This window comes from Astyanax mexicanus, chromosome 6 (genome assembly GCF_023375975.1).
Source record: "Astyanax mexicanus isolate ESR-SI-001 chromosome 6, AstMex3_surface, whole genome shotgun sequence".
Classification (NCBI taxonomy): domain Eukaryota; kingdom Metazoa; phylum Chordata; class Actinopteri; order Characiformes; family Acestrorhamphidae; genus Astyanax; species Astyanax mexicanus.
Window position 1 is genome coordinate 32,227,454 of NC_064413.1, and position 17,499 is coordinate 32,244,952.

The 17,499-nt window shown below is 36.9% G+C and overlaps 2 protein-coding genes and 1 long non-coding RNA gene across 3 annotated transcripts; all 3 read left to right on the plus strand.

Annotated features, from left to right (window-relative positions):
- The first annotated feature begins 259 nt into the window (after positions 1-259).
- Positions 260-3,759, plus strand: snip1 (Smad nuclear interacting protein). Its single transcript, XM_007251790.4, has 4 exons — positions 260-566; positions 1,303-1,432; positions 1,802-2,325; positions 2,855-3,759. Exons 1-4 carry the CDS (start codon positions 406-408, stop codon positions 3,111-3,113), a joined length of 1,074 nt encoding a protein of 357 aa, XP_007251852.3. The 5' UTR covers positions 260-405; the 3' UTR covers positions 3,114-3,759.
- A 1,260-nt stretch (positions 3,760-5,019) lies between these two features.
- Positions 5,020-7,970, plus strand: gpn2 (GPN-loop GTPase 2). Its single transcript, XM_007251789.4, has 5 exons — positions 5,020-6,064; positions 6,147-6,303; positions 7,192-7,352; positions 7,454-7,584; positions 7,715-7,970. Exons 1-5 carry the CDS (start codon positions 5,648-5,650, stop codon positions 7,785-7,787), a joined length of 939 nt encoding a protein of 312 aa, XP_007251851.1. The 5' UTR covers positions 5,020-5,647; the 3' UTR covers positions 7,788-7,970.
- Positions 7,971-9,303: 1,333 nt separating this feature from the next.
- LOC125802503 (uncharacterized) lies at positions 9,304-16,356 on the plus strand. The gene is made up of 2 exons (XR_007439633.1): positions 9,304-10,046; positions 16,134-16,356. It is a non-coding gene; the product is annotated as an uncharacterized LOC125802503 (long non-coding RNA).
- The last annotated feature ends 1,143 nt before the right edge of the window (positions 16,357-17,499 follow it).

Below are 17,499 nucleotides of genomic sequence, written 5' to 3' on the forward strand. Positions count from 1 at the left end.
TTGCATATTTTTGAGGAGATTATTTATGATTATTAAATTTGGCCAAAATTATTATTTATTAAAAAGAAGATTTACACATGTGGGTGGAAATGTATTATTATTTATATGTATTATTTTAATATCTGCCTTAAATCTACAGATACTGCGCAGATTTGAAACAACTGTAGCGGCAGGAGGGTGGTGTTTTGTTTGTGAACTGGATCAGCGTCTCCACCAGGTGGCGATGAAAGTTTCCACAGGGCGGAACTGAATTTCGGTTCCCGCAGGCAGGCCGGGCTGGTTTGTTGAGCGGACAGGGAGCAGATCTGGCAGCAGTGGAAGTTTGTGGTGAGGCATGTAGCTTTAATAAGCGCGGATTCTCAGTTTTAGCTCTATAAAGAGAACAGAGAACAGTCTGTGTTCGGGATGGACTCCAGGAAAAGAGACCGGCACTCCCCTGCGCGCGACGGGAAGATCAGAATTAAAGAGGAGAAAGTTAGTCCCGCTAGGCCGCGGATCGCGCGCCGCTCCAGCTCACAGTCCAGCGGCGCGAGCAGCAGCAGCCCCCCGAGGAGACACGACCACCGGTCAGCCACACTCTATTCTACTATACTCGCTTTCTGCTTAACACACACTGTCTGCCTCTCTCTCTCTGTTAATCTATCTGGTAGTAGTAATTACTAGAAGCAGCAGTAGTAGTAGAAGTAATAGCAATAGTGGTAGAAGCTGTAGTTGTAGAAGTAGCAGTAGTAGCTGAAGCTAATGATAGTAGCTTGTAGTAATAATACTAATTAAACTAGTAATAATAATAGCAATATTTTAGTGTCACTAGAAGGAGTGTTGGAAATTCGGTTAACGTAGTAGTGATAAACACAATAGTCTAATGAGAAAAAGAAAAAGAAGCAGGTTATGTGGACAGAATAAACAAACCTGTGTAACTTATAGCATGGTTTGGTAATATGGCCGTAAAATAATATCATGATATTTCGGGGTATTTTTGTGATAATTATATTGGTGGTTTGACAAGATATGTAATTTAAAAACATTTCAAGTATAAACTACTGCAATAAATGAATATTACAGTTTATATGGGGATACTTTTGTATACAATATGATATGTAGCACCTGTAACTTCAGATTGTAACAGATGTCAATGATCCAACATATCATGCTACTAATAATGCACTCCTTATATCTAGGATTGTCCAGAAGTAAAATAAATTATGATGGACAGATATAATCTCCTGGTCTCTTCTTGCTAAGTATGTTGTTCAATATCTCAACAATCTAATTATTGCCACACATTTTGTTTTCTTTAAACAGAGGAAAAGACAGATCTCCGGGAAGAAAGGACAGATCATCAGGACAGCAGCGGGACAGGGAAAGGGACAGGTCCCCCCGAGGCCAGCGAAGTCGCAGTCCATACCGCAGTTCTGATGTTCGGATAAAGCGGGTGATTCAAACTGCAAGATAGAATGATCATAATTCATTTGGTATTGGACTGGGTGGTATGACCTCACAGTATAGATCATGAGTTTTGTTTGTATATATATAGCATTTAATGGTCCCACCACACAAAGCAGCCCTAAAACATGCAACCAAATCTGTATCAAAACAATGTACTATTTGCAACTTGTTTTCCAGGTTTATTTCCAGCCTTTCATGCAAATAATAATAATATTTATTTAGATCATGGGTTTGCTAATTGCAGAAACACAATTTAACCCATTTTTTTTTGTTTTTCTAATTATGCTTTAGGGAGTAGATAAGTGATGCTGATTTTTTTATACATACTAAGCATAATCTGTGTTTTCTCCTTCAGGAAAAAGATGATCATCGTGAAAGAGGAAATAGGCCTGATGAACGTCGGGGTAGGAGGGAGGAAGAGCGTCAAAGAGGGCCGGAGCGACGGAGAGAGAGGTCTCGTGAACGGGAAGCACGTCTGCAACAGCAAGCAGAAAGGGAACAAAACAATGAGCGTCGCAGAGAAAACCGTCTCCGGCAGGAGGCAGAGGGCGGAAATGAGATGCATGAGTTTGATGGCACAGAGGGAGATGATGTGTCTGGACCTGCTGTTGAGAAAGAGAAGCCCAACTTTGAACTCTCAGGTGCTTTGGTGGAAGACACCAACACATTTCGAGGAGTTGTTATTAAGTACAACGAGCCACCGGAGGCCCGAATCCCAAAGAGGAGATGGCGACTGTACCCTTTTAAGAATGATGAGCCACTTCCAGTCATGTACATCCACAGACAGAGTGCATATCTCCTTGGAAGACAAAGAAAGATTGCCGACATACCTATTGATCACCCCTCCTGTTCAAAACAGCATGCTGTGTTTCAGTACAGGTAAGGATGCTTTAAAGAAATAGGTGTATGTGCCTGTTCATTTTACTGTACTGGCATTGGCAGCCTTTTTTCTTTCTTTCTACCTTTTTGAGAAATTGGAGGCACCGCATTGACTAAAACACACGTCAATATTTAAAAAATCCGGTTAAGTCACCCCATTTGTCCAAACTTTTCTTTTTAACTGACCAATAAACTGAAAAAAAAAACATTACTTAAATTGGATTGTGATTTTTATTTTTTAAGACAATGTAAATAAAACACTTTTATGGCAGATTCGTTAATTATTTTTTTTTTAACTAATGTCTCACCTGCATCCCCCCTGCAATTCCATGTGATAAGAAAAGGCTATTTGAAAAGACAAAAACTTTGAGAAATAATGAAAAAAAAAAATTGATAAGCTCAACTTGTTTTGTTATGGCTTTTGTAGCCTGGAGTCCCATACAGTATAATTTTTCAAAAGTAGCGTGTAAATCCTCATGAATTTGTGATATGATTTATTAATGTAATACCTGTTGTTTGTTATCTCCAGGTTGGTGGAGCACAAACGAGCTGATGGTACCACAGGCAGGAGAGTAAAGCCGTACATTATTGACCTTGGTTCAGGCAATGGAACATACCTGAACAACCAGCGTATTGAATCACAGCGGTACTACGAGCTCAAGGAGAAAGATGTGCTGAAATTTGGATTCAGCAGCCGCGAGTATGTGCTCCTGCATGAATTCTCAGACACCGCTGAAGTTGATTCCAAACAGGAGCTTGATGAGGAGGATGAAGGGCTTGATGAGTAGTCACCACTCAAAGTTCACCAAAGTACTTTTGTTGTGTGGGACTCTTTAAAGGAGCCCTGAATCAATGATCAAGATCGCTGTGATTGACCCAGAATTTAATGGGTTGTTCTTTTATTAATGATTTTGACATTACTATTATGTTGTGGACAAGGTCTGTAAAAACTTGACTGGTGTCAGTCTGACAACTTTCTGTGTTTAACTCTTATTCTCAGGTGAACAGCATCAGCTTCGGATTGTCTAGCACTGCCCATTGTAGTAATTTCAGATCAAGTGTTCAGTGCCAGAGCAAATGACTTAAAAATATATATTTTGGATAATTATAATTTGTCAATAAAAGGTTTCCATCCAGACTTTTTCATTGTAAATACACTGGATGTAGGCAACGTGAGCATTGTTTCACTTGTTTTAGTTTCTATGATTTATTTGATATCAAAAGCTGTTTGTAGTTTGTAGACATTCTTATTTTAAAGTCTCATAGCAGTAAAATGTCTTTATTGTTGCTTTGTAAAACTAAGACAGCTTAAGACTGTATTCTGGTTCATATGTGATGACATTGCTTGAACGTTTTGGGTTGCAGATCTGTATGCATTTTTAGATGTTTTGTATGGTAAAATAAAATAAAAAACAAGCAATAATGATTTTTTTCTGATTCATTTGAATAGTAAAATAACAATGTTTATATACATTATGTATACAAAAAGTTTATATGTGATGTAAAGTTCAAAGCCTGTGAGAAGGGCCATGTACTGTGGTAAGAGTGTGAGTTCCTCAGGTTTTTATTTACAAAAAAAGAAAAACTACAGAAAGCAGATGGAAATGTGATTGCTGGTTGCTAAAATTTAATACCCTCTGTAAAGCAGTTGAATACTCTTGCTGCTCAGTAATGTAATTAACATGATCATAATGCAAATGAATGGATGTATTTACAGTAAGATTGCCTTGGGTAAAATGCATTTTATAAATAAACTGAAAATAAAAATTCCAGTTAAGGCCAAGTCCTAGCAAGTTCAAAATAAATGTTATTGGACACTTGTCGGCTTGGGTAAGTTGTCCATGTTTTAACAAAGTATTTTGGTTTCCAACAATCACATAATACAGCTACAAGTTACTGGTGAAACTGTGAAAGTTCATATTTTACAGAATTTGGCCAGCTTGTTATATTGAACTGGTATTAACTGCCTTGATTCCAAGTATAATTAAAACAGTTGCCTTCGAGAAAAGCTTTTTGAAACATTATAGACATGATTTACACATATGTTGAAATGCCAGCAGGATAATTATGCGAGAATTTGTACTGTAGCTGTTCAGGTTGCCATATTATGGAAAACAGGTTTCCCCACATTTCCAAAAATACATGTTGAACATATAACACATTTTTAAAACATACCACTAACTCAGGTTCATACTGTCTGTATGTCACTTTTAATTTTATTTTATATTTCATTCATTTAATTGCAGCAGTTGTTCTTGGAATTGAGTAAAATAATTACCCCCTAAATTGCTTTAAAAATATATATTTAAAAAATCTTTTCATTAACTTACATATTGGATATTAGCCATTTTACTGTACACTCATTGCTCAGAACAATATATTTCCCAAAAATGTATAAAAATACATGTTTAAAAAAATAAGTTGATTGTATATTTATATTAAATTTCACAGAGTAACTTTTTTTTTTTTTTACCCCGTTTTACTTAAATAGCAAGTTCTATATGTTTGGAGATAAGAACAATGTATACTGCTAAATGGAATTCATGCTTTTCCGAGTCGTTTTTTCCCCCACCAGGGTTTATATAAAACAGCCCGTTTAAATAGTACGTTTACTTTACCGTTGTTAGAATAAAATAACAGATTAGAAAAGTACATGCATTTTCTGCTTTACGGGACTTTTGTTTTGAAGTGGAGCAGGACGGTGACCCGGCTGTTGTGTCGGCGGCGTTTACTCACGTTGGGGATGTATCGTTATTTCGTGCTTTTTTGCTGTTCAGTGCAACTCATATTTGTGTAATTTAAAACATTTTTAATTAAAATGTTTAGTTTGTATTTTGGTAGGATCGAGTTGCCTTTTAAGCTTTAGCTTAGGAGGTATAAAGTAACTCTTTATTATGTAAGTTAAGTTAACCAAGTGCTACCTAAGGCTAGCTAGTTGGTTTGCTATTCGAATTGATTATTTTAAAATTATTAAGTATTAAATAATTATTTGTTATAATAAATAAAAGTCTGCATTTCTGGGTTCAAACTCTAAACGCCTGTAATTGTTATTTGGAAGCAGGCTGGTTGTTATATGGGTGTAGGTTGTAATGTAGTTAGCTAGGTTAGTTAGTTTAGCTAGTTTAAAAAGCCCAGCTCATTAATATAACGACACAAATCGCATCTAGCTCTCTACTAACTGTAGCTATAATGTCTCACGCTTTAAACCAGACGGCGTGTAGAATCAGCTGTGAGTGAATTGCAGTGCACACTTTCTGTGGAGTCTCTTATATTTGTATAGACAGTTGGTTAATGTTTTCTTGTGTAGTGGAGAACTTGGATCATGTCTTCTCAACCCAAGCAGCCCTCCCTGCGATTCGGTCAGGTGGTTATTGGGCCTCCTGGCTCAGGTAAAACAACCTACTGCCGCGCAATGCAAGAGTTCCTGAGCCACCTGGGCCGTAAGGTCGTAGTAGTAAACATGGACCCTGCAAACGATGGTCTGCCTTATACATGTGCAGTGGACATATCAGAGCTCGTCACCCTGGATGATGTAATGGACGGTCTGAAACTGGGTCCTAATGGAGGCCTAATTTACTGTATGGAATACCTGGAGGCTAATTTGGACTGGTTGGAAGGCAAGTTTAAGGAGCATCAGGATTACTACTTCCTTTTCGACTGTCCAGGCCAGGTGGAGCTCTACACCCACCATAGTTCTGTCAGAAATATATTCGCCCAGTTGTCCAAGTGGAATTTCAGGGTAGGTAATAAAAGTTATATTATAGTTTAAGCTACTCTGGTGAATTGATATCCTTCATCTGTAACCCCTAAAATGTTTCTAGTTGTCAGCTGTGCATCTGGTGGACTCCCATTACTGTGCTGAACCAGCCAAGTTCATTTCTGTGCTCTGCACCTCCCTGTCCACCATGCTCCAGGTGGAACTGCCTCATGTCAATGTGCTCTCTAAGATGGACCTGGTTGAGCAGTATGGCAAGCTGGGTGAGTAGGTGTAAAGGTGTGTCGTGAATTAGAGTTTAAGAAAAATACTTGTACACCTTATCACACACAGGACTGTACACTGTTCACTCAGCACTAATTAATCAATGTAGATTATTACAACATATTTAACTTCTGCTCAATTCACAACATTATGTTCATGTTCTTGTTTATTAGTTGGCAGACTGCACTTTTCATTACACTTTACACTTACACTACATTAAACTACAGTGCCAAAGTGTCAAAAGTGTGGACGCACCTTTTCATTATGTCTTTATTTAATAAATTATCTACATTGTAGATTAACATCTAAGACATGGAAACAGTAAAGGGACATGTATGGAATTATTTAGTAAACAAAAAAGTTCCCTGACCTAAACCCAACTGAGATGGGTGATTTGGGATGAGCTGGAGCAAAGCATAAAGGAAATGCAGGAACTCCTTTAAGATGCCAAGAAGAGTAAACTACTCCAGGTGACTACATTATGAAGCCACTGAGAGTGTGCAAGAGTGTACAAATATGTCATCAATTATAAATGTGGCTACTTCCAAAATAATTCATAGTAAAGTTTCAAGTATACATTATTTTCTGTTTAACACTGTTTGTTTAGAAAATGTTTTGCATGTGTTCCTACATAGCTTTAATATCTTTAATATTAAAATAAAACTATTGCCAGGTACTGTATTACATATGTTTGTATGTGTCTTCTTTTTTATTGTGTATATCTGAAAAATGCATCACAGTGTGAATTTGTCTATTCAAAGATAGATATCCTGAGATCCAATCTAGTTTTTGTGCTATTATTTGACAAACACACACTTTTTATTTTAAACATATAATGTCTAATATGTGGCATCACTTATCTTCTCTGGCCTGATTATATGTTGTAGCTTTCAACCTTGATTTCTACACTGAGGTTATGGACTTGTCATACCTGGTGGAACATCTAGCTTCTGACCCGTTCTTTAAGAAATTTCATCACCTGAATGTGAAGTTGGCTGAGGTCATTCAGGACTATGGTCTGGTGTCTTTTGTACCTCTGAATGTGCAAGTGAGTGCTCTTAGTCTCTCTCTCTGTCTTCCACTCTGTCAACAGACTGTATTTTGACAACCATACATATGTTAATGATGATCTTGACCTTGTTTTATTAGGATAAGGAGAGCATGACACAAGTTCTACGTACAGTGGACAAGGCAAATGGTTACTGTTTTGGTGACATGGAGGAAAGGAATCTGCAAGCCATGATGTCTGCTGCTGTGGGAGCAGATTTTCAATTCACCTCGTATCCTTGCTTGATCACTCACTCTCTGTCTCAGTTATTTGTTTTGCTGTGTTGTGGTTTTTTTTTTTACATCCATAGAATTTAAAATAACAAATGTATGCTTATATCTTCCTTAACTTTTTTATTCCAGAACTCTCGGAGTACAAGAGAGATATGTGGAATCCAATAAAAAGACTTTAGATGAAGAAGTCATGGATTTGTAACGGTGCTTTTAGTTAAATAAGCCTGATGCAACAACTTGGAATTTCTAATCATTTTCTCAGGTGTTTTAAGAAAAGATCAGCAGATGAAGAAAGCCTTAATCAAAAGAACGTTAATAGCTTACACTGTTACTGCTTGTTTGTTGACTGATGTTATTTTTAATAAAATGTGTTTCATAAAGTGAACAGTTTCGAGTCTTATAAATAGTAAAAGTAACATCACTGTAAGTGATCAGCATCTTAATTCAAAATTCCAAATAAAATAAGAAAAATCCACTATCAAATTACACCAGTATTAATTTTAGAATAGATGATTAAGCACTACAGAACTCTATGGCATTAATTATATCTTTGGGGAGAGAAAATAATCACACCACTATTTGGGAGATTTTTTTATTTGGGAACTTCAGATCATTTTTATTTTGATAAGTATTTTTATTTAATCACCACTTTATCATAATGGCCTGAATAAAAGTGGTCTACATAATGTTACCAAAAGACAAAAAAAACATTTAAGTAAGCAACAAGAATGTAAGTATATATTAGGAATATACTAATAGCCTTATATACTTCAGCCTAAAACAGCCTAATATGCTTCTTTATGTATTATTACACATACACATACCATTTTTGTATTGGATGTAGATATGCTTTGTAACATTTATAATAAAAATAAAATTAGTGCATAAAAATAAGAAATGGTGTACAGGATTAATATTATAATTGGAATATTCATATTTAATATTAAACAATGATATTAAACTTTGTATTACTCATGGTGTCATAAGAAATGAATGAGCAACAGTGTCAATACTATTGTTCATATAGTACACTTTATTTGTATTGATCTTTACAGCTAAAGGCTGTTTGACCAGCAAGTCAGGGTTTAAAACACAACAAGTCGTTAATGCTAGTGGGGTGCTCATGTGATTTTGGCTGACCAGCATGACAATGTGTAAAAACATGTGGTCAACATGCAGGATGCTGTATGGTCTGCTGCTTACTGTAAGATGTGCAAGCGGAAGTGCTAATTGGTTTTCTAGGTGTTTAAGATGTATTAGTTGGTGCTGGCTACTTTAGAATCCAGCACTTAGCATGCAGGGATCCTACTCCAACAGTGGCATTGATCATGAATGAATGAGAGTGTGCTTAAACCAAATAAAATGTGATTTATTTTTATCCTAAATATGGTCACCCCCATTTTTGCCTTTATATGATTCTGGACAAGCTACAACACTAAGCAGCTTAAGTAACTACTATCCCATATAACATGCCCAACTTGGAACCAAAAGGTTTTGTGCACAGGTTCCATGATGTTGGTTCTACACATGGATGTCAGTGATTAGTTCTAGGACCTGGATGGGACACCTGTGGAATTAAGATGGGCTGTAATGATGGGCCCCATTTGAGTTACACAATGGCTTCTGTCTTACTAAAAATGGCAACACTCTTCGAGATCCAGCTTCTTCTTCTGTGTTTACAAAAGTTATTCCATCCAGTCTCACTCTTTCACTGTCCCTGCTGTCAGACTAGCCCAACCCACCATCAGCTTCTGCCTCCTCCTCTGCTGGTCTCACTCAATCAAAGCTCCCCTTCAGTCTGGCTCATATACAGTTTGACCATTGTCACCTCGCTGGTTAAGAACAGGACTGTGACATGACCGGGCAAATGTTGGAAATGCAGGGGGAGGAGGGTAAATTGGAAATGAAGAACGGGAATGGGACCCTTTCTCAAGTAAATAATACCACTGGACCGGACGGGAATACCCACCCGGGAATGGTACTCCACCACCACCTTCATATGGTCACAGTCTACATTACGGACATGGCGGACAACAAAGCCCTGGCATGGCAGCTGCAGCGGGGCCAGGCGCTCTGTCTAGCAACATGATGGACCCGTATTAGGCAAACGACCACGGCTTCCCTAACCACCACTTTAACAGCTAAGGCCCGTTTCCGAGCCGGACGCCCTACCCCGGCCAAGGCTACGCCGTGAACTCCCCGCGCAATCCTCCGGCTCAGGCGGCAGAGGGGCAGGCAGCCAAGCCACAGCCAGCGGGAGGATCCACGGCTATGGCTGCATCGTACAATAATCAGAGGTATACTATGGGAAATCCACAGCTCACGTCCACCCCGACTCTCAACCAGCTCCTAACTTCCCCGAGCTCCAGCCGGGGATACCCGAATTACCCCCAGAGCGACTACAACAACCAGGAAGGTGCTAACAAGGGACCAGCGGAGATTGGCAGTAGAGGACAGTATGGTGAGGGCATCACCCGCCGCACTTTAATTATAAGTAGATAAAAAGCAAGTAAATTAGCTTCAGTACTTGTTCCTTTCAGTCAGATTTTGTGATGGCAATGTGTGGGCATGTCACTTCGATTTGATTTAATGTCACAATTTTATTTTTATTGTTCCATAAGTCAGAAACTAGGGGTGGGTAATAGAGACCGACCGATATGGGTTTTTCTAAGGCCGATGCCGATACCGATCATTAGTGGTCAGAGTCAGCCGATGGCCGATGTGACCTGCCGATTTTTAGGGCCGATATGCTATCGTATTATATTTATTTGGCATGCTTAAAATCATAGTAAGAGGAGGCACAACAGTTGTAAACTTCACACAATTTATTGAAAATAAGGTTAGCATTTTATAGTGACTTTAATGTTACTATATCACTATATGTTAATAAAAAAAATATTAATTTTATTTAGATTGTATTATCCATAACATTTTATTTTATTCATTATATAACATATGTTCTATATACACTATATATTCATGTTTATAGTAGAAATATTATGTTGGCTATTATATAAAATTTACTGTAGGGGCCTACTAATTAACAAATGTATGACTTGTTGCAGTCTGTTAGTCTATTAATTATTCATTTTAATATGTTTAACAGAGTGCAAGAAGACTTCCATAATGTGACAACTTTAGATAGTTACTCCAAAACGGCAAAGCTCATTTCTTCTTCAACTCCATGCAGTTGAAAACGAATGGACATGGGAGGACAATGTTATAAAATGTTCACATTAGGACTGCAGCTATTATTTTACAAAAATGGGTGACGTTTAAATTAAGAATAAAATTATAAATAATGCAAAAACAGACAGGTGCTGTAATTTAAATATAGCTTTATCTGTTTTTTTTCTTCTTCAAATGAGCTCCTTAGCCAGAGAAACGCGTCTCATCAGCTGTACTGGAGGTTCGGTGCGTGAGCGGAAAATGAGTTGAGAAAGCTGAAGAGCGCGGACTTTATAGGTTCAGGATAAAATGAGCTTTTATCAGAAAAGTCTGGAGGGGGTTCTAAAGTAGAACCCGACAAAACAGAAAATTCTGCTCATCGTTTCATTTAATATCTAACAGCGCAAACCGCTTTAAACGGGTGAGTTTTACAGCAGAACAGCAGGAGGCGGCATGATTTAATGTCTGTTTGTAGTGAAGGAAAAAGAGATGTTTTATTTTAACTCTATTATTTTAGAAACTATTTGTTTTATTAATTCGTTTACAATAAAGCTTATTTATATACAGTGTTGGGAGTAACGGCGTTAAAACTAACGGCGTTACTAACGCCGTTATTTTTTTTCAGTAACGAGTAATCTAACTAATTACTATGACTGTAACTATAACGCCGTTACCATTTCCGACACCCTGTTACTGCACGTTACTTTAGCAGCTCTATGAACTTTTTTTTTTTATTTCGCTTTGCCCTGGTTAACCCCTCCTCTGTCCGGTGAACTTGAGCTTCTGGCCGCTGTGCCTGTGGTTTGGCGTGGTGAAGTGAGGCACAATTGTGACGATTTGCGTGCTCTAATCAATTCAGTGATTGCCGTGGACAGCCCAAGTTCCGAATTAAGGACGTTAAGCTCTTTTTAGCTGCTCCGGTTTTTGTGGTGCTGCTGCTTTCTATTTTAGAGCTCAGATTCTCTGCCCGAATCCCACCTGACCTGAGGACCGACCCGAAATCAGGCTCCTATTTTTATTTTATATAAAGCTCTGGTGTGATAATCACAATGTTGCTAAGTAACCAATTATTATTGTTCACTAAAGCGAACGAAATAGCGAAAATTGAAAGTGAAAAACATTTGTGTTAACTGAATCTAATAAAAACGGTAATTAAAAGGAAAAACATAACTATCTCGAACTGTATTTTGTGTTTATAAAACTAACTAAAACGAACTGAAATTACTGATAGAATACCCTCATTTTGTGTTTAATTTATTTATAAGCGCTGTTGTACAGCGGAGTTGTACAGCGGGAGTTGTTGTGCCGAGCGCGCGGCACTCGTGGTCCGTTAGTTCTTGTGTAAAGCGCTCGCGCTAGCAAGCCCACCCTAAAATGAACAGAAAAAATAAAAACAAAATAAAATTAAACTATAATAAAAATGAAAACTGTAATCACGTAGCTCTGGGCGCACGTGAACGCCTCCGCGTTTGACTTGCAGCATTGTGTGTAGCAGTTCTTAAAAATCATTTAAATTAAATAATAGTTCTATGCTTCTATGTTACAGTGTTAATTAACATAATTCTGATTATATTTCGCTCATTCAATCAGCCCGAAAACAGACAGTTTATGGGGCGGATCGGGTCAGGCTCATAATGACAGTTTATGGTTCGGGCTTGGGCAGAATGTGCACGGGCTCCGGCTGGGTCGGATTTTTTGGGCAGGATCTAAGCTCTATTCTCTTTTGGTGAAGCTGTTATATTAATACCATTTTAACGGGCATTAAATTGTTGTTTTTGTCCATTATTTTGTTTTATATATACATATTTCTTTTGAGTGTGGCTTGGTTTGTTAAATTTCATCCCCAGACGCGTTTTTCCGCTTTTTTCAGTATTACAAGTTTTAGTAATTTTCTTTGGTTGTGTGGAGAATTTCGTTTTATTTTTTTGAAATTCGTTAGATTATATTTTTGTCAACATTTTGGGTTTATTTTCGTTTGTTATTTTTTGTTATTTTTCTAATAATAATAGTAAATGCATAATTGATTTCCTTTTTTTGATGGGCGAATAATAAAAAGTAACTAAAATTACTTTTATAGTGGAGTAACTCCGTTAGTAACTCAGTTACTTTTTTGGAGAAGTAACGAGTAACTATAACTAATTACTTTTTCAAAGTAACGTGCCCAACACTGTTTATATATAAGGAGAAGTACAGTCCTCTAATAATCCTGACTAACCAGAAATTATTATTTCAGCGCAGCTGATGCTGCGAATATCCTTAAACAGTTTTAGTCCTGCCCTTTTTCATTTCTTCTAAAAATAATTTAAATACTGAAAATATCAAGTGTTAATTTGATTTTATTTACTTAGATTTTCGTTTCTGAAGAAGAGACGTCAGTTATTTTATACTAGAGCTTATAGATAGGGCTTGCCTTGCATAGTCAGGGCACATTCCAAATGCACTCCTGCCATCAACGCTAAGCATAGTTTCGTTTGGAGAGAAATGCTACAACACCGATGCAGTTGAAATTCTATTCTTTTTCAGTAAATGAAGCAACATCACAGATTACTAATCATGAGAGAAAATATAGACTTTGGGACACTGGATTGTAAAAATGGATGCCTTACCCGTTGAAAGTCTTGCTCACTCTTGAAACCTTGCGCTGCGTTCCAAGTAGCTGCCCGCAGATGTGCCGGATTAAAATCGGCGCGGCCAAATAAGAAAATCGGCCGATGCCGATTGATAAAAAAATAACAAAAATCGGCCGATTAAATCGGCTGGCCGATCGATCGGTCGGCCTCTAGTGGGTAATATTCTTAGCTATTTGACAAAACATTAACCCTTGTGTGGTGTTCGGGTCTGTGGGACCCGTTTACATTTTTTATCAAATTATTTCTAACTCAAACTTATTGGCTTTGGGTCATTTTCTGTGAAGAACATATATCAGAACACATTTTTGATGAACACACACTGTACACCCCCCTACACATTTATATTACATACAGGATGTTCGGGTCTACTGGACCCGGGGCTAATAAAGGTGTGTAATCTGTTCTCCTCCTGTCTGGCTGTGTAGTTTGTGTGTTTTGTTTCTGCCCCTGTTGTTCCTGTACAAGGTTGTAATATTGTTGTAGAATTCAATGGATACCTGTCAGAAATTGAATGCTCTTTTGCCCAAAAAATGAGCCACCATGCATAGCTGCCCAATGTGATAAGAATGCAACTAGGGTTGGCGGATGGCAGTTTCTTCGGTACAGGACATCAAGTCTTTTTTTTGAGCTTTTTATCCCAGATTTCATCCAAAACATTATTTTGAGTTGCACTTATTTAGAGGGAAGGTCTGTTTTTAGAGAAAAATGAAACGAAGATGGACCTATTCCATTTAGAAGTGTACATTTTAGCCAGATGGAGTCCCTGAGAAAAATCAAGGAATGAGAGTTGTCCTGGACACGACTCACATGCGAAACGTTTTATACATCGCACAAGCTGAGACAGTAGTAGGTACCATACTGCTGCATATAAACTGCTGCATATAAAGAACAGGCCTGTCAATTCTTCCAAGTTTGTGTACATAGCCAACACTTCCCTGGTATCCTATGTGGTACTTATGAGTGCACTGCACAGAAATATGCAAATCTGCAGCCAGGAGCATCAAAAACCAGAGATCATCCTGGGTTATAATGCCACAAACGAACGGGTGCACAAAATAACCAAAGAAAACACTATATACCTACATCAAGTACAAGAAGGACAAATGCAACATACTCAGAGTAAAATTCTGCCCCTCATGTGTTGTGTAGTCTTGTATGTAAAGGCAATGTGTTCAGTGGGTATGGTGTGTTGTGTAGACTGCTTTATATTCAGCTTGTGTAAAAGTTCTAATGAAGTTCAAATAAATTAAAATTAGTTGAGAAAAACATTGCTTCATTTGTAAATTTAAAAATTAACAATTTTTCCACTCATACCTTTATTTTAATTCATTTTCTTTTCCATTTTATAAAAAAAACTAACAAAAAACAAGTAGCACTGTTTAAAACAAATGTAATATAAGAAAGGTAAAAGGCAAATATTAACCATATAAGCTGTTTATATTGCTTGTAATTTAGGTGAAGCAAGCATCTTTTAAGTATTTTAATGTAGAATTGCAGAATTTAAAACATTAAAATGCAGCGGGTCCACCAGACCCACAAACACTGTCTGAGTAACAACAATATGAACACCATACAAGGGTTAAATAAAACATAATCATTTCAAGATTATACTTTTGCAACAACAACAACAACAAAACGTTTTATTTAGTGTAAATATAACAGTTTCACCCAGTATAAACTAAAAAATATAAACGTTTGCCTATTTGAAAACAGTTGTTTACCAAGACCTACTTGGTTTTGTATAAAATAATGATAGTATAACAAAATAAAAAAATATAAACTCTCCAAATCACAACTTTCCAACTCAATTGTTTTCTAGATGGCAAACATAATGCATATTGTTAAGAATAATTGATTCGTCACATGTAGGTGCACGCTGTTCCATGTTCTGTTATGACATTTTTGCAAGTCCATATCTGTATGTAGATTAGTGTAATACTACTTATAATACTAATGTTAGTGTAATGTATTAATGCAGACATGGGTGGCAAATCAACCAACTGCAGTCAGATTTGCATGAATCTTGTTTTGAAGTGTGCTTTGGGTTATGTTAATCAGAGCTTCTGCTACTGCTCTTCTGTATGGTGTCCTCCCTGCCCTTAGTTCATTTGTTGGAGCTCCTGTATCCACCTCATGCCCCACTGCCAATCAAAGAGCTAGTCCAGAGGTGTCTTCTGCCAAAGGAGCCTTTGCTTTATCTTATGCAGATTAGCCATGTGCTGCTTTTTTATTTTTATGTACGAACATTATGTAAGAACACTTTGACTAGGCCTTGTTTCCTGAGTTAAATACCATCTGCTTATATGCCTTATAACAGTTTTTCTTGCTCATAATATTGTTCGCTTGATCCTTTTTTTCATAAATTTTATTTTAATATTAGATATTCCATTTTTAATTAACCTGGTCCCACTGCTTTTTATCTGCAGCTTTTTGATTTTGTCCAACATGCTGGGCCAACAGAACCCAGTATGGTCTTCTACTGTTGTACACAATCCACCCTAAGGTTCAACACAATGTTGCTTCTGAGATGCAGTTCTTCTTACCAAAATAATACAGAGTGGTTATCTGAGTTACTGTAGCCTTTCTGTCAGTCTGGGTATAAATTGCTGGTGCCATATAATTGATTAAATGGAAAAGTAGGTTCCTAATAAACAGTTTGAAGATTGTATATTTTATACTAACTAAAACAAATATCAGATATTGTTACTTATTTTGAGTTTGTAATGTAAAATGTCTTTTGTCATCTCCAGGTTGATGGTGCATACACAAGCAGACGGAGCATAATGATGAAGATGAAGGCCCTGATAAACAGTCACTGCTCAGTCTTCACCAAAGTGCTTTTGTTTAGTTGTATGTACTGCTTGTTAATTACAGACATTATTTCTCTGTAAAACTAATAGGTTTGCCATGCTGATCAGCATCCTGTATGCACTTTATTTGTTTTTTACATTGAAATAAAAATGGATAAAAATTGATGTTTCTTATGAAGACATAAGAAGCTATATATATTAGTGCAATTGTATGGCAATGTTATTGAAAATGTACTAGTGCCTGGAGGTCACACAAATCAGCCTCAAGCTACTGATGGTACTGTGAAGCCATCAGTGACAGCCATCAGTGATTCACATGTAACTACAGACAAACTAAATTAACAGTCTCATTAAACTGGGATTATAATATGGCTCAGTGTATAGATAAAGAGTACAACAGCTGTCCATTTACAGAAAAAGTGACCTTATAGCAATGTTTTATGGAATGCTATAGTATGAATATATACAATCATTTGTCATTTTAACAATACACTGTAAGGACAGATGTACTGGAACAGCTCCTCATTCATGGTTTATTCTAAAATCAGGGCTCTTTAAAAAGCAATATGTGCAACTCAAAGTAGCTGAATGTGTTTATACCAGGGGTGTCCACTGAGATTTGGACGGTCTTGCTGAAATAAATCTCCAAATAATTTATTTTTTCATATATAAAAGACAAACTAGTTAAAATATTCTCCATATGCAGTGTTAATTTGTCCCATTCTATTTATTTTATAGTGTCATTCATTTTGCATAGCAGTTGTCCTCGACATACTAAATATTTCCTTGTGATTTGGGCTAACCATGCTACAAAATTAAGAAGAACAATAATGATTTCTTTATTCAAACTGTGTCAATTAATATACTTTTTAACTTTACATTTCTTATACTTCAGTTTTAGCTTTGTTACTGGTTTGAAGCCATATATGCCTTTTTAAGCAGTATGGTATACAAAAAGCATATTCAAGTGTTTTAATTATCTTTGACCATTTTTATCATTAATAAACGTAATAAAAGTACATTTCTTTTTGTTTTCTAACGTACAACTGGACTCCTTCCCAGGGCAGTGTATGTTCTGCCTCGTCCCTCGTTGGAAGACTTTTATTCTGAAGCGGTGTAACCCGGATGAATTATCAGCAGTGTTGCTTTACTATGGGTGAACTTCTGGAGAGGAGAATGCCCACTTCAGAGTGTGTTTTGGCGCATTTGAGCAAAATCATTGTTTATGTTTATGTGATTTTATACGTAAAAAATAAACTCATTTTCTCAACACAGAACGATATCAAATGGTTTAATACTACAAACA

Coding starts and splice junctions, on each gene's coding strand:
- gpn2 (XM_007251789.4), top strand. CDS start 5,648: ATGTCTTCTCAACCCAAGCAGCCCTCCCTGCGATTCGGTCAGGTGGTT. Junction 6,065..6,146: donor TGTCCAAGTGGAATTTCAGG/GTAGGTAATAAA, acceptor AAATGTTTCTAG/TTGTCAGCTGTGCATCTGGT. Junction 7,353..7,453: donor TTGTACCTCTGAATGTGCAA/GTGAGTGCTCTT, acceptor TTGTTTTATTAG/GATAAGGAGAGCATGACACA.
- snip1 (XM_007251790.4), top strand. CDS start 406: ATGGACTCCAGGAAAAGAGACCGGCACTCCCCTGCGCGCGACGGGAAG. Junction 1,433..1,801: donor CTGATGTTCGGATAAAGCGG/GTGATTCAAACT, acceptor TTTCTCCTTCAG/GAAAAAGATGATCATCGTGA. Junction 2,326..2,854: donor CATGCTGTGTTTCAGTACAG/GTAAGGATGCTT, acceptor TGTTATCTCCAG/GTTGGTGGAGCACAAACGAG.